The sequence below is a fragment of the Coregonus lavaretus genome (genome assembly GCF_964263955.1).
Source record: "Coregonus lavaretus genome assembly, chromosome: 37".
NCBI lineage: Eukaryota > Metazoa > Chordata > Actinopteri > Salmoniformes > Salmonidae > Coregonus > Coregonus lavaretus.
Window position 1 is genome coordinate 10,074,823 of NC_140024.1, and position 23,018 is coordinate 10,097,840.

Here is a 23,018-nt window from a genome sequence, read left to right on the forward strand (position 1 = left end):
AATTATGGATATCTTCTATTCAAAATACAGTTCATTTCCCACAAAATAGTGTGAATGTAAATCTAGTATTAGATTTGCTGGAATGGGCTACCATTGAGAAGACAGACAGGCACAGATCTTACCCATATCCTGCCAGGAAACCTAGGCTGGGGGGGCTGACTTTGTCGTTGAAGATGACCATGGGCAGGACGCCGCAATCCCCTGTGGACGGAGGACAGTCGGCGATGCTGATGTCCCACCACTCCTGGGCCCCACGGGTGCTGTTCAGAGAGCGGTCCCTCATCAGAGACAGGGTTACATCCTGGTAGCCCTCCTCGTCACCTGCAACATAACATGGTGTCAGGGAGACAGTAACACAGACCGACTGCCTATGTTTTAGCTTTGAGCTTCCTTGTAGACGGGTTGGATGTTTAGCAACAAAACTGACTCGTGTGCAACTATGGGGAAAAACAGACGGGGTTGGCTTAGATTGTTGATAACATGTAAACTGTATATTATCTCCAATGTTAATTGAAAACATAAATAAAGCTGCACAATGAGCACTTGTCTCTCAAATACATCGTTACAGCTAGCAAATTTTAGCCATATTAGCATAGACGTGACATCAGTCAAAACAATGCATTAAGAACAAGATCAAACAAACTGAAACGAGCCACTTACGATTCACCACATGGCAGCTTTTTGTCATTGCTGCTAGCTATCTGGCCATCCAGAACCATAACAACACTTGGCCTTCTGCCCCTTTGAAGCGTGTGCATCATTTCCGTGACTTTGTCAGCTAACCCGTCTATATTTTACATTGACATTTTAGTCATTTAGCAGACGCTCTTATCCAGAGCGACTTACAGTTAGTGAATGCATACATTTTTTATTTTTCATACTGGCCCCCCGTGGGAATCGAACCCACAACCCTGGCGTTGCAAACACCATGCTCTACCAACTGAGCTACATCCCTGCCGGCCATTCCCTCCCCTACCCTGGACCAATTGTGCGCCACCCCATAGGTCTCCCGGTCACAGCCAGCTACAACAGAGCCTGGATTCAAACCAGAATCTCTAGTGGCACAGCTAGCACTGTGATGCAGTGCCTTAGACCACTGCGCCACTTGGGAATATTTCAAGCACTGTATGGCAAGAAGGATGTTTATAAATAAAAGCCCCTCTGACCTTTATACAGCTGGTCGACTGGTTTGGCCTCGGCTCCGTTCGGTGCTCGGATATAGTTGGGGAACATGTGAGGCACACGTCTAAGGAAAAAACAGTACAGAGAATGTCAAACAGAACTCAGGACAGGATTTCTCACAACATAAATTGAAATACTACATTTGACTTTGAGTAGAGAGCAGAACATACACTGGGTCTGTGCGGTTCCCCACTAGCAGTGAAGCAAGGTCTGCTCTGACTGGGTTGCCTGGTTCCAGATCGATGGAGTACTTGTCAGACGTGTGCTCCACAGTGCCACCCTTGCCAAGGTCCCTGAAGAAAGAGACAGACAAAAATACAATAAATACTATAGAAAACCACAGGGCAATTGCATAAGCAAATGTTTTTACTTCTACAACTACTTAAAAACACACAAACAGGTGCATACACATACAGGTGGGCACACACGCACACACACGCACACACACACACACACCCCCCACACACCCAGCTGACCTCTGAAAGGTCCAGGCCAGGCGTAGGGTCATGTCCACAGGGCTGCCCAGCAGCTCCTTGACCACCTCCTGTCGACTAGGTGGGCTGATCCTCCACACTGACCCGGAGCTACCCTCGATATTAGCTGTCACTATGTCCTCATAGCTGTAGAGGGTGATGAACTGCATAGCCCTCTGCAGGAGACGCACACAGACACTCAGAAGTTACAACTACCTACCGCTGAGGCAAATGGAGAGCAGCGGAGCTCAAGTTCATGTTTGTTGTATTCATCATTCAACAGGGATCACTTACTCACGGTTACACAGTTGTACACATTTTGTTTAATTATAATCTAAAACAGGGCACCCAAGGGAAGGAAATGAGTTCAGCTCTTTACAGTAGGGTTGGAGGTATTACGTACAGCATTGTCATAGAAGTTGGTGGTGAGTTTGTTGTAGTCCTCCTCAGTGAAGGACTGAATGGACTGCTGCTGGACACTCATGGTGAACAAGGGCTATGGAGAGGGACAATGGTTAAATGTTTCAGTACAACAACTCTAACATGAGCACATTTCAAATGTATCTTCCATAGATTCTCCATTGCTTGCTTTTTAGTGCTGGACTAGACTTGCCATTGAAGATGACCATGGGCAGCATGGGTCCAGGGCCCATAGAGTGTAAACTGTGCTCACTTATAATTTTCCCCCCAGTAATTACCTCATATCCTCCCAGCTTGACGGTCACTGTGACATCCACAGGGTGATTGACCACGCCCACAACCGATCTGACCAATGAGATGAAGAGCAGCGGGAACCAGATGATGCAGATGAGGAAGAAGATGATGAGTCCTCCCATCCCATACTTCACTATCTTCTTCTTCTTCTGGCCTTTGGGCTGAGGGTATTTCTGAGGATGAAGAGGAACCAGCTGTAAGAACTGCTGGCCTAATCACACACTACAATAGATAGCAAGTGATTTTATCAACTACATTTGTAACCTAGAGGTTTTTGTACCTTCTCTGTCTCACGGCTACACTTGATGATGAAGATGTTGGCGTAGATGTCTTCCACACACATCCAGTTGGAGAGGGACAGAGTGGTGTCAGTCCACACCCAGTCCATCACTGCCCGGAGCTCCACCAGGAAAGGCACCAAGCGGAACCTGAAAGCACAGACAGACAATATCACCCTGTACCAGTACCCAACCTCATCCCATCACCTCCCTGAACAGGGAGACTCCTTGACTCAAACATACCATATGGTGTGGCAGAGGAGGAGATGAATGGACAGACTCACCCCTGGAAGAGGAAGAGGTTGAGGTGGTTGAACTTCTTAGTGAGGAAGTTGCCCAGGATTCGGGTGGGGTAGCCACAGCGGATCTGATAGGCCGACAGGGCAAAGTAGATACACTTGAAAAAGTACCAGAGCTGAGCCACCGAGTTTTGACTGAACATCCTGAGAGGACAGAGGGAAACACACTTCAGTATACACCTCAGAGAAATGATGCAATAGACACACTGCTTCAGGACTGTAGAACATCATGAAGATAGACAAACATAGTGTGATTAAATAGACATGATGTAATGAGATGTATCACTCTGCGGACACACCTTCCTCTTCCTCACCTCTCAGTGACAGCAGGCAGGATGAAGAACATCCAGAGGTGGATGCCGAACACCAGGATGATCTGGAAGATGAGCTTCCCCAGGACGGTCTTGCGGAGGTAGAGGGCTCGGTCGATGATCATGGTGCTGAACTGGATGAGCAGCATCACTAGGAAGGCCTCGGGCACCTGGTCCTCTGACAGCGTGGAAGCAATGTCCGCTGCGGCTGAGTGTTTCTGAGGTACAATGGGCAACCGTTTAGTCCACAGAATGCTATTATAGTATCCTGGGACCAAGTACAGAGCTTCTAGAGATTGTGTTTTAATGGTTTAATCGGAATAATTTGTAAGTCGCTCTGGATAAGAGCGTCCGCTAAATGACGTAAATGTAAATGTAAATGTAAATAACGTGTAGGTGGTGATGCAATAAGGAGTAATACAATATCGGAACTGTATTTGAGAGGTTTGAAAGGTTTGAGAGCTTGTGCCGGCACAAGGAAATATTGTGTGTCAAGAGTGGCCTCGGACAGAAAGTGCATTCATTGCAGTCATATAAACAGTACTCACTCCAAAGGCCCAGAAACCGAAGACAATGATTATGAAATCCACCACGTCAGTGAGGAACATGAGGGCGTAGACATCAGTGGCAGCACGGTACGGTGCATGTAAGATGTCGCTGAAGAATTCGTGACAAGGCTTGTAGACATTTCGCACACTACAAAGAAGATTGGGAAATCAAATCACCGTTCATGCCCAAATATGGCAAGATTATAGAGAACCGCTGATTCATACAGCACAGTAATCACGTCACAACCAACTACACTTCTAAATGCAAATCAAAACCCACAGAATGATTTATAAACCATAATAACACTATATAATTCACTGGTTATGTAATTGTGTGAGGACTGCATTGTCTGACGAGCTTTCCTGTGAGTGACTCCTGTGTACTTTCCTGTGAGTGACTCCTGTGTACTTACGCGGTGATGGTGAGGTGCTTGATCTTCTCTCCCACTGCTATCAGCTTCTTACTGGCTGCCTCTCTACGTTTACCCTTCTGCTTCTTCTTCTGCGCCTTCTTCTCAGCCTTGATATCTAAGGCTTCTAGAATCCAAACAGAATACAAATCATTTCACTGTAACTGAGGAGGGCAGTAATAAGGACACACACTCCTATTCTGAAATCCCAAGCCATTCATTCATGAATGTCTTCATTCTCCCCTCTATTGTTTCTTTAAATGACCTTTGCTTAGTTGTTTTTTCTTGCGGAAGCGCATGATGCTGCCCTTCTTCTTGGGTCCCTCCACAGGCAGGCTGGGGGGCAGCTCTGGGGTGGGGGCTAAGCTGGTGCTGGGCTCTGGTTCAGGCTCTGATCCAGGCTCTGGTTCGGCCTTCTGGTCCTGGTCCGGTTTGAGTTCTTCCAGGTCCATGAGGCTGGGTCCTAGGCTGGAATGGACCTCCACCTCCACCTCCTCCCCTTCTCCTTCCTCCTTCTTGTTGGCCTCCTCTGATGGCCGAGAGGGCTTCTCCTCCAGAGCACACTCCTGGTCCCACAGGCCATACCGCTGATGAGAGACAGTGAAGAGTATTTAACCAAATCTTGTGGTATAAACGTATAATTATAAATGTCAAGGCCAACAGAGTCCTGGCTGAGAGTTTTATGGTGGACTGGTATACCTGTAGCAGTGAGCGATGGAAGAAGAGAACCAGCAGCTGCAGCAGATCATAGCGGATGTAGTTATCAGTTTTCTCCAGGCCCAGGATACGAGGAGGGAAGAAAGGCTTGTCCTCGTTCAGTGTGAGCTCATATACACTGTTCCACGGGAAGAAACCAAACTGGAACAGGTACTTAACCACCACCATGACCTGAGTAGAACCGGAACAAACCGGAACAATGCAGAGAGAAACATACATGAGCATCTGTTAAATACTGTGATTTTTGTATTTATTTTTGTAAAGCTAACAGCCTGGAACGAGAACAGTGTGAAATAAAGCCCTAAATTAGGGTCGGGCAATCTAGACTGCTATTTGGTTTCTACCGTTGGTTTACACCAGGTGTTCAATAAAAAAGATCTTACACATTACATACTTCACATCTTACGCAATGTTTACACCACTTTAGCCAACGAAGGCAAGAAGATGGACAAGATAGTAAGCGTCTGCACCTATGCAACGGCTGTCTCAACAGGCTTGCATAGGTATGCACTAACATACTACATCAGTGCAACAATAACAATGCATAAACCAGCTCTGTCTTGGTACCAGCATTTTCAACCCAACAGCGACCCACCTCAGTGTAGACAATAGCGGTCATCCAGAACTTCTTGGTGGGGCGTGGCACGGCCAGCATTGCCCAGAGGAAGATGAGGATGGGCAGCACCACTGAGATGACGGAGGCCGTCACCATGTTGTTGAGCACGATGATGAAGTAGCACACCAGCTCGGAGTTGGCAGCCAGGAGGTTGTACAGGGCAAACTGCAGCTTCAGCAGGCGGTTCTGAGAGGAGTAGAACTCTCTACACTGGACCAACTCCTCCACAAAGAACTGGCTGAGTTAGGGGGAATCGAGACATGGGGGTCAGTACAGTTCGTACACACAGGACATACACAAGCTGATACGTGGGGACAGTTGGCAGTCTGTGTCGTGAAAGGAAATCGATCAGGCTGCAAGCTGGGGTCTGTAGCATGTCAACTGTCGAGATTTTCTGGGAACATTGTAACGTATACGTCAGTACCTGTCAGTGAGCATCTCACTGGCGGTCCTGGAGTGGCGGTAGTGGCTTTTGTGCTGTGGTTCTGGCTCCTCCCCCAGCAGCTCCAGAGTGGGCTCTGAACAACACAGGGTGGTGCCGCTATGACGCTCACGCTCGCTCAGCTCCTCCAGCTCCAACCCACTACAACATAACACACAGGTCAGCAATAACACTTAACACTGACTGAATTATAGATGATTACAAACCAGTAAGAAAAGGACATTCTTCAGTTAAATTCTGTTCCTCCCTCAAAAGAGATATTTAATATTCAATGTGTCCAACAGGTTAAATGGGCTATCACCGTCACCAACCTGGTGGCACTGGTTCTATTCACGTGGTCTGTGTCTCCCTCTGTGTCTCCCAGACAAGTCTCCATAGTGGGGCTCTCGCTGCCCTGGGACAGCTGATCCTCCATAGGCTCCCTCAGAGGCCCCTGTCAAACACTACAGGGTTAGGGTCCATCACTGGTCATGCTGGGACAGTGCCCCCTAGAAGTAGATGACTTCTGGGTGTGGGAGGTACCTTATAACTGACCTGGCTGACGTTGTGTATGAGGAGGTAGCGTTCGTTGCACAGCACAGTGGAGGTGTCCACGTACTGCTTGGTGATGAGGTTGAGCCACTCCGTTAGGCCGTCCACCATGGCCAGGAACACGATCCACAGCAACATGAGGATGTCCAGGATCCTCTGCACGATGTCTGCCTTCCCTGGAGCACAGCATGAGATTACATTGCATTAGGTCATACAGACAATAAAATGTGTGAAACTTAATGAATAAATGGCGCTATATGGCCAAAATATGTAGCCTACATTATTAAATAAACCCCCAAAATACCTGAGCCCTCTCCTTCAAGTTCGTCATTGTCATCTATCTCTTCGTGTGAGATACTTTCATCAAATTCAACACTACCTTCATGACCTGTAACAGAAAAAACAAGTTAATCACTGTGTGTTTGTTTGTGTGTGTGTGTGTGTGTGTGTGTGTGTGTGTGTGTGTGTGTGTGTGTGTGTGTGTGATCTCTGACCTGATGCTGGAGAGCTGTCCTGTTCCCTCTGCCGTCTCTCCTCTCTTTCCAGCCTCCTCTGTTCTTTCTGTCTCTCCTGGCGTTCTCTCAGCGTTGCCTTGGCACTGGTCACCCACGCCCGGTACGCCAGCTGTGGGCACAGGGGGGCAGGAGGAATTCACATGCTTCAATACTCCATTGTGAAAAGCAAGCTTTGGAGTATTTTGAGTAATATTGTTGTTTTTGCTCATTTCAGTGCATTTTAGCGCTGTGAAAATGTTGTGGTGGCAGAGGCTGTGTTTAATGTCTGTAAGGTGAACTCACCTGAAAGGCAGTCTGTTTCTGAGGCTTTTTTTCTTCTGAAAATAGTTCTTCTTCCTCCTCACTGTCCGACTCAAACAGGTAGTAATCTCCAGAATGCAACACTGCAGAGGTAAACAGAAACCATCCACATCATATTAATACATGGGGACAGGACAGACCCTTGGGTAGTGAATGCATTTACCGGTAGTACAACTAGTCATAACTCATATAGACTGAGACCACTACAACCCAGGAGTGTTTAGTGCCTGATTTTCGAACAAAACAGAAACAAAAAAAACTGACTAGCAGCACTGGACAATGCAGTTCTGTCTGAGGAAGGAAATAATGAAAACAGATGTGGGGAAAGACAGGCCAAAAATACCGGGAGATTACGATCCTCTACTGGACTGCAGCTGCAATTCAAAGAGTATAGAGAAATATGCGTAAGACCTATTCCATTATGAAAACACTACAGGTCGGCTAATAAACTGTTTGACAAACTCTGATTGGTTCTGTCCTAAGGCAAACTCTTCCAGATTTCTGACAGTGCACGTAAACAGTACAGGCCGGCTCAGCCAACCATTTCCCCAATAGACAGAAGACATCAGATGCCGCTCACTGCAGGAGAAAAATACTCCTATTTCAATATCAAAGAGCCCAGACAAATCTAATTTCGGGACCTCCTGAGGCAGACAGAGGGAAGGTATTTTATTTGAGCTAAGGGCATCCTGGGACACAGCCTCGGGTAATGATGTGATTCTAACTGACTGGATGACCTTCCAGAAGAAGTCGGTCAGACACAGCTGCATTACAGAGGACAGAGTGTGCACAGGCACGGAAAGTATTCAGACCCCTTGACTTTTTCCACATTTTGTTAGGTTACAGCCTTATTCAAAAATTGACACAATACCCCATAATGACAAAGCAAAAACTGGCTTTTAGAAATTTTAGCTAATTTATTAAAAATAACAAACGGAAATATCACATTTACATAAGTATTCAGACCTCTTTACTCAGTACTTTGTTGAAGCACCTTTGGCTGCAATTACAGCCTTGAGTCTTCTTGGGTATGACACTACAAGCTTGGCACACCTGTATTTTGGGAATTTCTCCCATTCTTCTCTGCAGATCCTCTCAAGCTTTGTCAGGTTAGATGGGGAGCGCTGCTGCACACCTATTTTCAGGTCTCTCCAAAGATGTTCGATCGGGTTCAAGTCCGGGCTCGGGCTGGGCCACTCAAAGACATTCAGAGACTTATTCCGAAGCCACTCCTGCATTGTCTTGGCTGTGTGCTTAGGGTCGTTGTCATGTTGGAAGGTGAACCTTCGCCCCAGTCTGAGGTCCTGAGCGCTCTGGAGCAGGTTTTCAGAAAGGATCTCTCTGTACTTCGCTCCGTTCATCTTTGCCTCGATCCTGACTAGTCTCCCAGTCCCTGCCACTGAAAAACATTCCCACAGCATGATGCTGCCACCACCATGATTCACCGTAGTGATGGTGCCAGGTTTCCTCCAGACGTGACGCTTGGCATTCAGGCCAAAGAGTTCAATCTTGGTTTCATCAGACCAGAGAATCTTGTTTCTCATGGTCTGAGAGTCTTTAGGTGCCTTTTGGCAAACTCCAAGCGGGCTGTCATGTGCCTTTTACTGAGGAGTGGCTTCCATCTGGTCACTCTACCATAAAGGCCTGATTGGTGGAGTGCTGCAGAGATGGTTGTCCTTCTGGAAGGTTCTCCCATCTCCACAGAGGAACTCTAGAGCTCTGTTAGAGTGACCATCGGGTTCTTGGTCACCTCCTTGACCAAAACTCTTCTCCCCCGATTGCTCAGTTTGGCCGGACGAACAGCTATAGGAAGCGTCTTGGTGGTTCCAAACTTATTCCATTGAAGAATGATGGAGGCTACTGTGTTCTTGGGGACCTTCAATGCTGCAGACATTTTTTGGTACCCTTCCCCAGATCTGTGCCTCAACACAATCCTGTCTCGAAGCTCTAAGGACAATTCCTTCGACCTCATGGATTGGTTTTTGCTCTGACGTGCACTGTCAACTGTGGGATCTTATATAGACAGGTGTGTGCCTTTCCAAATCATGTCCAATCAATTAAATTTACCACAGGTGGACTCCAATCAAGTTGTAGAAACATCTCAAGGATGATCAATGGACACAGGATGCACCTGAGCTCAATTTCGAGTCTCATAGCAAAGGGTCTGAATACTTACAGTATGTAAATAAGGTATTTCTGTTTTTTATTTTAAATACATTTGCAAAGATTTCTAAAAACCTGTTTTGGCTTTGTCATTATGGGGTATTGTGTGTAGATTGCTGAGGATTTTTATTTATTTAATCAATTTTAGAATAAGGCTGTAACGTAACAAAATGTGGAAAAAGTCAAGGGGTTTGAATACTTTCCGAAGGCACTTTACATGGATGCTCATAGACACATCTGGAACATGCACATACAGGTACACGACAAGCAGCTGCATGCACAAACACATCCACAAACACATCCACTTAAGCACTTGGTGTGAGATAAATGTGGGGTCAGATACTGTAGAGATGGAGAGACGTGGAGAGAGTCAGTCTGGCACTGACATAGACACAGACAGAGGGATATATAGTGGTGGGATATGGAGCAAACCTTTAGCATGGTCCAGCCAGGGCTCTTGCCACTTCTTGCCACGCTTGTGGCTCCTCTTTTCCCTCTGTGGCTCTGTGGGGTGAGATGAAGGGCCTCAGGCTTTACCAAACACACACAACACAAACACTCTCAAACCATCATCTGCAGCGATGGGTTGTTGAATTACTTGACAGTGAGAGCACAAGTCCAAACCAAACTCATTTGTAGCCTCCTGTAGCTCAGTTGGTAGAGCATGGCGCGTGCAACGCCAGGGTTGTGGGTTTGATTCCCATGGGGGGCCAGTATGAAAAATGTATGCACTCACTAACTGTAAGTCGCTCTGGATAAGAGCGTCTGCTAAATGACTAAAATGTCATACCTGCCGGATCAGTATAGCGTAATGAAGTTGAGTACCTGATGCCGGATCCGCCTTGGTGTCTGACTTCCGACGGCACTCTTTACACTTCTCCTGTTTGGAGCGGATCCGTTCCATCCTGAGGGGAAGGGCAGACATATTCTGATGTCATCACTCTATCTCTCATTCTTCTCTTTGCTCAGTTTTCTACATTAGTTGTATATGATTAAGCAGTCACATATGGCACTTGACCACACTACCATCTTGGTTTTGGACATGTGTTTTCCAGAGAGTCCATCTGCTGTCACATTCATCAGACATGTGCAGAGGGAGATTATTGGCCTGGCTAGTGGCTATTCCTGGCTATGGGCTACTTATGAGATCTGTCTCTCTCATTAGCCCGTTTTGGCTTGATACATGAGGAATGTCTCCATGTGTTGAAAACATGGAAAGCGGTAATTTCTAATGGTTACTCACGATCTCTTGAGCTGCGAGAGGGACTTCTTCTCTACTTCCTGGTGGAAGCGCATGTTCTTCACAATGCTGGCCCTGAACAGCTCAAAGCCCCTGTCACAATCAAACAGCAGGTCAACACAACATGTTTCCATACAGTATATACAGACTGAACACACAGTAAAACAGTATCAGCGTGAGTCTATCAAAACACTGTGGCAGTTGCAGGGGACTGTCGTGGCTCTTAGGGTGCCCTCCAGGGGGTGCTGTGGAGACCAGTGCTCACCGGGAGGCTTGGCGGGCAGAGGCCTGCAGGTCGGCTGTCACATGCAGGAAGTAGCAGCTGAGGAACACTCTCCTCTGCAGCAGGAGGAAGAAGAAGCAGATACTGTCCCAGATGATCCCTGCCTCCTCTACAGGCAGAGTACACGCCTTATCACTCACACGCTTAGCTGTAGGAGACACACACAAGCATACAACGTCCGCTTTGGTTATTCTATTATGCTCAGACAAATGACTTGATAATCATTGTTTTCCTGCCAATTTGGAGGGTGACTTGTGTTCACTCAGAGATAAAACAACTGTATCTATCTTTATGTGTTGAGTACTCACGGTCGTAGTAGCCCTTGACTGTGCAGACCAGACTGAAGAGTTGGATCACCCAGCAGAAACTTTTCTGCATCTCCACCACAAACACACAGGCCAAGATCTGGGGACACAACACACTCTCACTTAAATGTATACAAACATAACAGTTCACCTAACAACGTTTATTTCCACCCTGTATAGGCTTATGGTTACAGTATGTGGTTGTCCACAGCGAGGTGCATAGCCACTCACAGACAGCATGTTCTTGGAGATGATTACGGCCACGTTGTAGATGATGAGGCAGTCCCACATGACCAGGCGCGTGCGGGAGGGCTTCCTGAGCAGCTTGGTGCCGAAGAGCAGGAAGAAGAAGCAGGCCAGCAGGTAACCCAGGCCGAACACACTGATCCTGGTGGCCCCCGTCACAAACACCACCGACAAGACAAACCAGAACATGTGACGGAACACCAGCACCTTGGCCATGTCCAGGTAACACCTGGAGGAGAGGGGGAGAGAGAGATGAGAGTTAATGTTGATACTGTATACTGGTAGGTGTAGTTGAGGATGTATAATAATTAGTGCCCAGAGTTTTTCCTGGTCAGGTCGCATGGTCAGGAAAAACTCCTGCCCCTCATAATAATGCCTGAAGGGTATGAAGAGGATGAGTGTGGTTATAACTGCTGTTAGGTCAGTTGTTCTCGGTGTTTGGTCATACAGTACCTGCAGTTGATGAAGTTGGGGGCAGGATTGAAAGGTCGATCGTCCATGGGGTTAGGGTCGTCTGTGTTCTCTCCAGCCAGAACCATCCACTCCTCCCTCTTCTCATCCTCAAACACCTTCCACTGCTGGGAGGCACACATCAGGAGGACAAAGTCCGCTGGAGGGACCAGATACAGACTCAACCATCAGCATCAAACAGGAGGAACACATCATCATCAAATTACTAATTAACCATTTTTGATATTATGCATCTATGACCAGGATATTTTAAAGTCAAAACACAGGTCGTAGCGTTAGTAAGCCACAATATCACTGAGGTCAGGGGTCAGATGAGGCAGGAGACTCACCAATGAGGTTCTTGGAGTTGGGGATGGTGTAGAAGTCTGGCAGGTAGATCCATTTGATGAGCGCCGAGTTGATTATGATGGGGGTGTTCCATCGCCAGGGGTAGTCTTTAGAGGGAGAGAGATACACTGTCAGGTACTGTCGGTAAAGAAGGTGATGTTGTTGTATTGCTACTGGGAGGCTGGCAACAATGGAGATACATGGAGACTAATGATCCCCACTCACCTATACAGAGTGCAGGGGGAATGCCCACACACAGTATGTACTGGTAGATCATGAAGATGCTGAGGAACAGGCAGTATTTGGGCCAGATCTGAGCGATGGCCGCCCGGCGACGCCGTACCATGATGGTCACCAGCCAACAGCTATGGATTATGACTAGGAAGTTCATCCGCTGGCCAATCACATTCACCGTCATCAGGAAGCAGATCTTGGAATGACACATGGATAGAAAAAGACATGAAAGATATGAGAGGAATCCAAAAGTATAGAGAAATACACCAACATGCTTTTGTATAGTAACTCCAAACAGCAGCAAGAGGCCTACCTCCAGGCCAAACTTGTAGAAGCTGTAGTTGAGTAGGTACTTGATGCAGGCCAGCAGGCCCTGGTCCAGGGTGTCTCTGGTGGCCTGGGGGAAGATGGCTGGGATGAGGGGAGGGGACCTCTGCTGCTGCCTGTAGTGGTGGGCCTGGTGGCGGTTCACTGTGGCCTCAAACACCAGCAGCATCAGCACCAGCAGGTGGTTCTGGAAGGACACAAACAAGACAGCATGAGCTAGGTCCAGTCCAATTGTTATTTGACCTAGTACCAAAGTTGGGGTCAATTCCATTTAAATTCCAGTCAATTCAGAAAGTAAACAAAATTCTAATTTTAAAATGTTCCTCATTGAAAAGCATTGAATAATTATAATTTTAGTGTTCTTCCTGAATTGAAACGGAATTGACCCCAACCCTGCCTAGTACACATATAAAAAATTAATCACGACGACGAAAATAGCTCAATAACATTACTTTATAATCACAGTAAAAGACTGTCCCCTTGAGAGACGTCAAGATCGAAGAGCATTGATCTCACCTTGCTATAGCCCAGTACGGTGGCATCCTTCCTGAAGCCAAACCAGTTGGCCGGGTCTACAGGCTCTCTGTACAGAGTGGAGTTCAGGACCTCAGAATCTTTCAGATTGGTTTCATTGGCCAAGGGCTATAATGGAAAAAAAGAGCGCAATGGAGAGAGAGTGAGAGAAATGAGAGAGCGAGAGAGAGAGAGAAATGAGAGAGAGAGTTTATTTCACTTTTGTTTACTATCTAATTCACTTGCTTTGACAATGTTAACATATGTTTCCCATGCCAATAAAGCCCTTACATTGAAATTGAATTGAGAGAGAAAGACAGAGACAGAGAGAGAGAGAGAGAGAGAGAGAGAGAGAGAGAGAGAGAGAGAGAGAGAGAGAGAGAGAGAGAGAGAAAGAAAGAAAGAAAGTGGAGAGAGCGAGTGTATATGAGACTGAGGAACTGCAGCCAGAACGTCTCGCTGCAAATCACAGAAAAACTAAACAAAAGGCTGTTCTTCTCTAAACAGCCGTAAAGCAGCGAGACTAAACACGTCAACAGAATTCACACATGAAACTGGCTGTAATTAGCACCAAGGTCTTCGCTTCTCACCAGGGGTAAATACTAGCATAGTGTGCACTCAGCAGAACGCTGGCAGCAGGAGTGTGTGAGAACGCTATCAATATAAACAGAGAGCTCTGTACACATTCATCTGTACTCCACTGTGTGTGTGTGTCTTTCCAGACTGGTGTCTCACCACAGTGCAGTTGTTGGTGTACTCGACAGGGTCGACGATGCTGAGCTGGTAGAGCATCTTGCAGACGATGATGATGCAGACCCAGACGGTGGACAGACAGGAGGCCATGTGGCGGAAGCGGGAGTAAGGCATGGCAAACGCCCAGAGCACCACCAGAACCAGGTTCATCACAGACGGCTGAGACAGACAGAGAGAGATAGAGATAGAGATAGAGATAGAGATAGAGATAGAGATAGAGATAGAGAGAGATAGAGAGAAGAGAAGAGAAAGACAGAAAAACAGGGGGGGATAAGGTCTTGGTTCCAAATTCACACGGTACATAATAGACTGTAACAGATGACTGCTGTGGACTACTGACCTCTCCCAGAGCCACCCAGACCACAAAAAAGGCCACCATCTTGAGGATGTGCAGCTCCAGGACCCTCCAGATTAACACTTGGATCTGGGTCAGTGTGTCAGAGAACTTCCTGAACAGAACCATCAGCCTGTTCACCACCAAACCCCACTTACTGGGCATCATCTCTGTACAGCAGATATAGAGAAAGAGAGCGAGACATCATTATAGACATGCCACAAATACAGAAACACTTGCCTTGTACTGTTTTTGTTTGTACAATTGTAAGTAGTCTTTGGGTCCTAGAAAAGCACTATAGAAATCTATTGTATTAAGGGCTGCAGGAGACTCTGCATTAAGCTCAACAACATTACCACAACATTTGTGCCCACCATCATCCTCTGATTCGTCATCCCCCAGATCTGTCACCAGATCTTCCTCCTCAAACACAGCCCCATCAGCACAGCGGAGGACCTCTGGTCTGTGGCTCTTCTTCTTCCTGTGGGATCAAAATAGTGTCATCATATAGGATATTGTTTCTGCAGGTGGACAACGGCTTTCTCTGGCAGTGATATTAAATGAGATGGACAGCACACAACTGAACTCATTTACTATGGACGTTATTACATGGACTTTTGACGAGGACGTTATCTATTATCCTCTGTCCGGCAGTGAGTCATACTGTGTGGGAGGAGCCTGAGACGAGCGTACCCGTGTATGGGCGTGACGTGGTCCAGGTCTGTGATCCTCATGAAGGGTCTGTGAAAGTAGTGAAGCTGCAGGATGCAGGCCAGCAGGAAGAAGCCTGGGATCAGGATGCTGGTGAACAACTCGGTCAGTTTAAAGGTCTCCAGGCCGATGTCAGCCAGCCTGCAGGGAGACAGAGGTGCAGGACTCGCTTCAATTTCCAGAGGTTTCTACTGTACTCATAGTACACCTCAAACCCAGATGGGAGTGATCAGGACAACGTAGGAAATCTGGAAAAACTAGATATTGGTGTGGAAATTGATGATATTTAGGAATTCCTGATTAAATCAGTAAAAACCACATCCTTGAACCCAGATTGATGTTAATATAGGCCACTTCATCATCAAACATAATGAGAAACCTAATAAGAAAGTGTGTATTAGTCTTGACCACACAGTGAGGTGGGGGGAACGTACTGCTGTTCAGTGAAGCCGGTGAAGTTCTTCCAGTAGGCAGGGAAGTCCTCAAACTGGAAGGTATAGATGGTGATGAGCACCAGCATGGTGTAGGCCACTACCAGCCACCAGAAGGCCTTGAGCAGCCTCCTCCACAGAGAGTAGTACACCTGAGGGTATAGGGTCACAGTAACAGTGACAGTGACGGTGGGGGTGGACAACAACAACATTCATTAAAATGTCAATGACCGGTCAGTTTGACCACAGGTCAAATCGAGGTAATGGAGTTATCCCCAGTGCGACCAGGGGCAATTTGCCATATAAAACCAGTTTGTTGTGTGCTGCACTTTGGCTAACCCTGTGTTACTCTCATGCTTGTATGTTGTGTGGAGGGTTGAGAGCAGAGCAGAGGAGAAAACACATGTACGAAGTAGCAGTTGGACCAATAAAGTAGTATTGTAATATTTATTTAACCTTTATTTAACTAGGCAAGCCAGTTAAGAACAAATTCTTATTTACAATGGCGGCCTACACCGGCCAAACCCGGGCCAATTGTGCGCCGCCCTATGGAACTCCCAATCACGGCCGATTGTGATACAGCCTGGAATCGAACCAGGGTCTGTAGTGACGCCTCAAGCACTGAGATGCAGTGCTTTAGACCGCTGCGCCACTCGGGAGTAGTATTATAGTATTGTAATATGGAAATCACAAGGAGTTCAGGATGGGGTCATAGTTTAAAGGACTTTAGAGTGTGACCCCTGGACTGATGGTCCCTACATACCTGGTAGAGACAGAGGCAAAGCAGGAAGAGCAGCATGTAGATGATCTTGTAGCCCACCAGCTTGCCAGCGAAGCTGACCATGATGAACATGCCTCCACACACGTAGATCCAGTACTTGGCATAGCAGCTCATCACCAGTCTGCCCACAAACTTCAGAACCGACTCGTTCCGCCCGCTCTCCTCTGTGGACCCGAAGGGAGAAGAGCACCTTGTTACTAACCAAACTGAACTGAAGACACTGCCATACTGTAGGGTACACATGATTCACAGTCAGTATGAAAATGTATGCACTCATTACTGTAAGTCGCTCTGGATAAGAGTGTCTGCTAAATGACTCAAATGTAAAATGTAGACAGTGGGAGAGAATGTTACTGGGCCAGACCATACTAAAGCACACACCTGGGAACTTCATAACTTTCGTGAAGTACTTTATTGTGTAGAGAGTGTGTGAATCAGAAGTGGTCCCTCTCACCTCCAGTGGTGACCTCCTGTAGAGGGGCAGACCTGCTCTTCTTCCTGCTGAAGTTGTCCTTCACTGACTGGCGCAGGAGCAGCCAGAACGTCAGTGTGTACAGCAGCTGACAGGATCAACAAAACAGACAGAGGGAGAGAGGAGCGGAGAAGAGAGATGTGAAATTAGCCACCATTGGAGTACAGTCTTGACACTGTTTGGGAGATTGACTGCAGGACCGCACTTTTAAGTGCCTTTCTCACAGCTTTAAATCATATGGAAAGTATGAGCATATACTGTTAAATAGCCAAAAGAGCATATGTGACAGGCATGTTTTACCCAAAATACTTGTTGAGTGGGTGAACTTTTCAGGTATGCACTAAATAATATCTTGGGGACATGTTTATAACAGCACTACAGTCTTCAGAATACAGATTACTGCAATATCAATTTCCTGTAGGCACTTAACAGGCTGCATTCATTGACATTTCCCAGAGCCTCTGTGCCACTGCTGACCCGGTCCCCTCCACCCCTACCCCCTCTCTCCTCACCATGGCCCCCAGGCGGAGGCAGGGGTACTGGGCTCGGTCCAGACCCAGCTGCCTGAGGCTCATGGTGCCCACGGTACGGGGCAGCTCCGGCTGCAGCTCCATGGCCCAGACGTACTGCAGGAAGCAGAGGGCCAGGCCGTAGAGCAGGATGAAGGGAGAGCACAGCGTGGCGAAGTGGCGCCTCGCACGCATCATCCAGATCAGACACGCCCACAGCAGCAGCACGAACGTCAGCCAGCTGTGGTAGGTGATGCTCCACACCTGCAGGGGGGCATCATGGGAGATGGAGTTCAGGTAAGACATGACATACCCTCACTTGGAACATAGCCTAATATCCCAATAGCGCTCATAGAGAGGATACATTTAGAATGTGAATAAGAGTTCAGTGTTACCATCATGGCGATGAGAGCACACACGTAGCTCTGCTGCATGACCACTCTACCCAGCAGGTGCAGAGGGTGGTCCCCGTGCTGTCCATCGGGGGCGCTACTGAGCCCTGGGCCCAAGTCCTGATGACTGGAGCCATTGGTGACGCCATCTCCTGTGCTCTCCATAGACTCCCCAATAGACAGAAGCATGTGCTGGAACACATACACAACACACCTTTATAAACAACACCAACACACAGTCATGGAATGGCGGACAGTAGTGCATTGGACAGCATGGAGCAGGGCAGGGGTGCAATCAGGTATCTCATGCCCACCTCAGTGTCGTCCTGGCTGGGTCGTCTCTGAGCGGACCAGGGCTTCAGTTCCACCTCCTCTTCTCCTCCAGCCTCTGTTCCTTTGACCAGCTGGGCCCCCTCCTCACCCTGTCATATAAGCAAGTACTGATTCAGTAAGCAGCACATGTCAATCAAGACAGACAAGTATGTTTCATGCCTTTGAGTGCTGATGTCAGTACCTTGTCAGCTGATCTATGGTGGCTGCTGATCTTCAGGACCGTTGCCATGGTGATGTACAGGAGAAGCAGGATCCCGGGGTTGACATACACCGGCCAATCATGCTCCGTGTTGAGGATGAGGTCATAGGAGGCGGAGCAGTTGCCAGGTTTGACGATATCCTTGAGGCCAAACAGTCTGGGGTTGAGAAGAGGTGAGAGGGAATGTAAACATGGTTTCTCTGTGAAACGTCATCAGATGATGTAAACTTTATTGCACAGTTTAGCCCTGGGTTCACCCTGCCATGACACCCATTGATTATAGTTTCAAGGCAGGGGAAATGTCAGGTTATATTTGTGGGCTGGAACTGACTTCTAATGTTGATTGCTGAGCGTGGCTAAGAGCCAGAGGTAGAGAGGTGAAGATAAAGAAGGAGAGAGCGAAAGAAAGATCACAGGTGTCTCCACCTGGGAGGCATTGATAACAGCAGTACATATCTCTCCCCCTCTATCCCCCTCCTCTATCTCTCTTAAGCATCCTATGCCAAAACCCTGAGACTCCGAGATGGAATGCTACAGAACGGCTTCATCACCCCCACCCCACCACCCTGTATCACATCCCAGGTGTAAGAGAGAATGAGACGAATGGGGGGGAGGGCATTTGGTAATATTCTAAAAACAACTTGCCAGTATTTCCTCACATAGCTTTCAGTCTCACTCCTCCCCTCTCATTTCACTCCATTCCTTTTCTTCCCCCTCCTTCGATACTGAGAACTATGAAACAAAACTGAGAACTGTCTCAGTTCCACTCATCTGCTGTTTAGTAAGAGTGCAGTCTGCAACTGTCTCAACAAAATCACAACCCCAAAAAGATTATATGTTTCAGAAGCTTGTGAGCCAAGGAGTCAGTGTACAAATCACTTCTGAATCAATGTTTGAATCATAATCTTGAGGTAGTGTGCCAACCAGGAGCATCGCTATGGCTGCTGCCAGTCCCTGTGAAAAGTAAAGCTGGGTAGGTACTGGAGACATGAAATACAATGACTAAAATGGAATAGAATGACTTATTTCACTAGCGGTGGGGAGGGGCACTGACCTGGCCCACAGGCTGGCAGGGGGCAAGATGCCCTGGGCAATGGGGCACTGGTACAAGTAGAGACACACCAGGTGGCCCGCCGTGAAAAAGCCCACCATCACACACAGCACGTTGAAGCCTAGGTGGCTGATGGGAAAGTGGCAGGCCCACCATGTGCACACGCCGATGAACAGCAGGAAGTAGATTGCAGAGAAGGCCGAGGGTAACGTGATGCCTGGGGAACAGAGATATAGGCGAGGGACTTTATCAACACAATACAACAATAATGCACGTCGTCTCTCAAAAACAACAAACCATACATGGATATCTTCAAGCAGTTCCCCCATACTTTAATGCAGGGATGGGTAACTGGTGGCCATGGCCCGCCACCCTTTGAAGGCCCTCAGATCAATGTTCCCCCTACAAATAAAAATACATTATATTTTTGGGGGAACTCAGTCAGGGTCTCAACTTACTGTTGTGAGGTAGAATAGTAGAATACAAAAGGTGCAATTTAGAAATTTGGTTGTGCATCAACAGTTTTTCTCTTGTTATGTCAGCCACTGCTAGTAACTCAATTAGCCCATGTCAGCTATTTTTTTTTTATTGGTAAATTTGTCTAGTAGCCAGCTATGTAAACTTTTAGTAATCAAGGTCGAATTAGACCCCGTGGGGGCCCCATTGATTTTGTTAGTCAGTCTCACTCAGATATCATATTAAAAACGGCAAACATTTCTCTCCGCCCAAAATGTGTAGAATTATTTAAGATTTATTTCACAAATAAATCAATTATTACCAGTATATTAATTTCCTTTTATAATGAAGCAGTAAACAGGGGTTATTCCCTTGACTCCACACCACTCTACACTCTCCTCCCTCCAGTTCTCACCAGCCAGGGCCAGCAGGGTGATGGCCAGGATCCGGCCCAGGTCCCTCAGGACCTTCTGGGCTGTGGCTCGGAGCCGGGCCGCCAGCTGCTTGGCACGAGTTGCCGCGGAAACCACGGCATTCCCAGGATCACTGGGAGACGACATGCCTTCCTCATCTCCCTCCTCTTCCTCCTCCTCCTCCTCTTCACCCTCCTTTGTCTCCAACCCATCCTCTGTCTGGAAAGAACCAAAGCATGAGCCAAATGTAAACTGATATTCGTAAATCTAATTCATAAATGTTTTTATTTAACCTTTATTTAAGCAGGGAGTCCCATTGAGACCATGGTCTATTTAGCAAGGGAGCCCTGTAGCACAAAGCCAGCAGCAATTGCACAATAAAACTTAAGAGAACAAATACTTCAATAAAGTGTAATGTCAACAGTACTGTAAATCTCAGATCCAACGCTATCTGTATCCCATTAACAAGAGCACTTAACTTCTATGACAAGAACCTGGCACAAAGAATGACCATCAGCCATTCATATGCAATACTATTCAAGTTATTTATAGTTACGTACATGCAGTAGATCAACATTGTAAAAGGTAAAACTGACATGGCACATTACACACTCATAGGGATCACTTTCTAACTGGGGCCCTATGTTCATTACTATCCTTTACACACTAGAGTCCCAGAGTTGGCCAGAGGAAAGCATACAGTGTCTGTTCCAGCTTAGGGAAAAAGACTGGCACCACAGATAAGATTATAAACACAAATTACAGAAATGATAACATAGTTACAAACGTAATTTGCCTGGACAGGCTGGTAACAATGTTATGCTTTTATGGCGCAATAGTCAATAAAAGTGTCATCAATTTTACGACATATTTTTATGTAGAGACCTGCCAAGCAAACCCCTCAAAAACACAAAGTTGATGTGCCCTTTGTGACGATTCTGGAGAAATCAGGTGTGTCATGGGAAGTCTTATAAAACTAATCGGTGAGACTGTTTACCAGGTTCTGTGTTGTTACCATGGTGACCTATGTACTGTCTGTCTTTTCTTCTTTTTGGCAGTGTCTCTTTTCTCAGTAGCGGTCCGGAGGCATCTTGGCCTAGACCGGCGGCCATGACGGAGAATGTTCCCACTGAGAGGATGACTACACAAACTAGACGACAGAGCCCAGAGCACAACAGAGTGGCCATACTGTCACTCTAACCTCAGGTTATCAGGAGAGACAGATCTAATGGGGTGTGGAGGAAACCACCTGTCAGTCACAGGTGTTAGGTTGGCGCACTGTACCAACGTGCGAGAACGAGAGGGGGATTCATAGTTCATTCCGCAAACTGCTAAGAGCATACCCTAAGGGTGCTTGCAGCACTCATAGCTGTCATTTCCCTCTGACACTGTGAATGATGTGGTAAATGTATTGGCATCACTGACAGGAGTGTGTCAGAGGGCCAGATGTAACTGGGACATTAGTCACATGATACTGAGGTCACAGTATCATTCACATCCCTCCCTGATCAGCACCCCAGCCGCAGGGGGATAACACAACACTGGGCCTGGGTGGGCTAATACTGTGATACTGTGATAGGGATTTATAACATAGCTTTACAAACATGCCCGGCACCTCATCTGTCACATCACATTAACGTGCCAACAACAGGTGGCATCTGTTGCCACAATTCGGACCTGGTTATTCCCTTGGCCTGAGTAGTCACGTCCTGTTGCGCATATATCTAATTCCACTGTGTTTCCCCTCGTATAAATACACTGGGCCTGGAATCCTGTCTGTCCACTGCTCCTAACCTTAATGTGTATGAGTGTATTTGTGTTTGTACTGTACTGTACTGTAAGTACATGTGTGACATTGATTATCATGAGGGTCATGAAAAGATGCAATAGAAAAATCCATCAACCAACCAACCAGAGGGAAGAGTCTCAAACATGGTATCTATCTGCTCCATAAGATTCTGTGTCATTGAATACGGTTCAGGACACCAGGATTCATTTAATAGGTCACAAGAGGTTGGGGTAGCATGACACTATAAAAAGGTTAGCGTGACACTTGAAAATATAAATGTAAAAGGTTTTTCCACCATTAATAAATGTAAATGCTTCATAACCTGATTTACTTTCTTTCTCAGAATGAATTAAATGTAAAGTCATAATACTTACGCAGAACTAACGATTTTTAATAATCTCCTTCAGAATCTGGGCTCGTTTGTTGTGTGTGGTTTCATTAAACGCTGCTATCTAAAAGCTCTCATTGGTTGACTTCGCTGGCATGAGACAACCAGCCATCGGCTGTCTCACTCCGTTACAGTCCCAAATGGAATAACAGGCAGTAGGAGACAGAGATTATAATGCTGTGTTTGAGTCTGGGAAGAGAAAGATAACTATTGATGTGTGGAATAGAGGAAAGGGGACACTCCCTGACAAACATCTCTATAGTCTCATCATGTGCTTAGAAACCCTGCACCTAAACACATCTCAACTACCAGTTACCCAGTGTGCCCATACACTCTTAGAAAAAAGGGTTCCAAAAGGGTTATTCGGCTGTACCCATAGGTTAACCCTTTTTGGTTCCAGGTAGAACCCTCTGTGGAAAGGGTTTTACATGGAAACCAAAAGGGTTCTACCTGAAACCAAAAAGGGTTATTCAAAGGGTTCTCCTATGGGGACAGCCGAAGAACCGTTTTAGGTTCTAGATAATGCATTTTCTTCTAAGAATGTACTATCTTAAGCATCAG

At 46.8% G+C, this 23,018-nt stretch overlaps 1 protein-coding gene across 1 annotated transcript in view; it reads right to left on the reverse strand.

Annotated features, from left to right (window-relative positions):
- Positions 1–23,018, reverse strand: part of LOC311111805 (piezo-type mechanosensitive ion channel component 1-like) — a 72,674-nt gene that overhangs the window by 1,618 nt on the left and 48,038 nt on the right. The window contains exons 6-49 of the mRNA XM_084154659.1: positions 20,283–20,499; positions 19,415–19,628; positions 18,343–18,517; positions 18,143–18,250; positions 17,832–18,020; positions 17,440–17,700; positions 16,910–17,015; positions 16,438–16,619; positions 15,678–15,826; positions 15,226–15,384; positions 14,907–15,013; positions 14,539–14,702; positions 14,181–14,357; positions 13,449–13,574; positions 12,919–13,119; positions 12,597–12,801; positions 12,374–12,478; positions 12,027–12,183; positions 11,559–11,802; positions 11,331–11,427; positions 11,005–11,170; positions 10,743–10,832; positions 10,325–10,404; positions 9,932–10,003; positions 7,319–7,419; positions 7,016–7,145; positions 6,826–6,909; positions 6,525–6,697; positions 6,302–6,423; positions 5,973–6,131; positions 5,528–5,786; positions 4,915–5,103; positions 4,481–4,802; positions 4,219–4,342; positions 3,806–3,953; positions 3,261–3,475; positions 2,932–3,090; positions 2,650–2,797; positions 2,354–2,542; positions 2,059–2,151; positions 1,659–1,831; positions 1,353–1,475; positions 1,167–1,246; positions 123–321 (exon numbers count right to left, since the gene is read on the reverse strand). Coding sequence (XP_084010785.1) covers positions 123–321; positions 1,167–1,246; positions 1,353–1,475; positions 1,659–1,831; positions 2,059–2,151; positions 2,354–2,542; positions 2,650–2,797; positions 2,932–3,090; positions 3,261–3,475; positions 3,806–3,953; positions 4,219–4,342; positions 4,481–4,802; positions 4,915–5,103; positions 5,528–5,786; positions 5,973–6,131; positions 6,302–6,423; positions 6,525–6,697; positions 6,826–6,909; positions 7,016–7,145; positions 7,319–7,419; positions 9,932–10,003; positions 10,325–10,404; positions 10,743–10,832; positions 11,005–11,170; positions 11,331–11,427; positions 11,559–11,802; positions 12,027–12,183; positions 12,374–12,478; positions 12,597–12,801; positions 12,919–13,119; positions 13,449–13,574; positions 14,181–14,357; positions 14,539–14,702; positions 14,907–15,013; positions 15,226–15,384; positions 15,678–15,826; positions 16,438–16,619; positions 16,910–17,015; positions 17,440–17,700; positions 17,832–18,020; positions 18,143–18,250; positions 18,343–18,517; positions 19,415–19,628; positions 20,283–20,499 — 6,941 coding nt within the window. The remainder of the gene's footprint in view (positions 1–122; positions 322–1,166; positions 1,247–1,352; positions 1,476–1,658; positions 1,832–2,058; positions 2,152–2,353; positions 2,543–2,649; positions 2,798–2,931; positions 3,091–3,260; positions 3,476–3,805; positions 3,954–4,218; positions 4,343–4,480; positions 4,803–4,914; positions 5,104–5,527; positions 5,787–5,972; positions 6,132–6,301; positions 6,424–6,524; positions 6,698–6,825; positions 6,910–7,015; positions 7,146–7,318; positions 7,420–9,931; positions 10,004–10,324; positions 10,405–10,742; positions 10,833–11,004; positions 11,171–11,330; positions 11,428–11,558; positions 11,803–12,026; positions 12,184–12,373; positions 12,479–12,596; positions 12,802–12,918; positions 13,120–13,448; positions 13,575–14,180; positions 14,358–14,538; positions 14,703–14,906; positions 15,014–15,225; positions 15,385–15,677; positions 15,827–16,437; positions 16,620–16,909; positions 17,016–17,439; positions 17,701–17,831; positions 18,021–18,142; positions 18,251–18,342; positions 18,518–19,414; positions 19,629–20,282; positions 20,500–23,018) is intronic.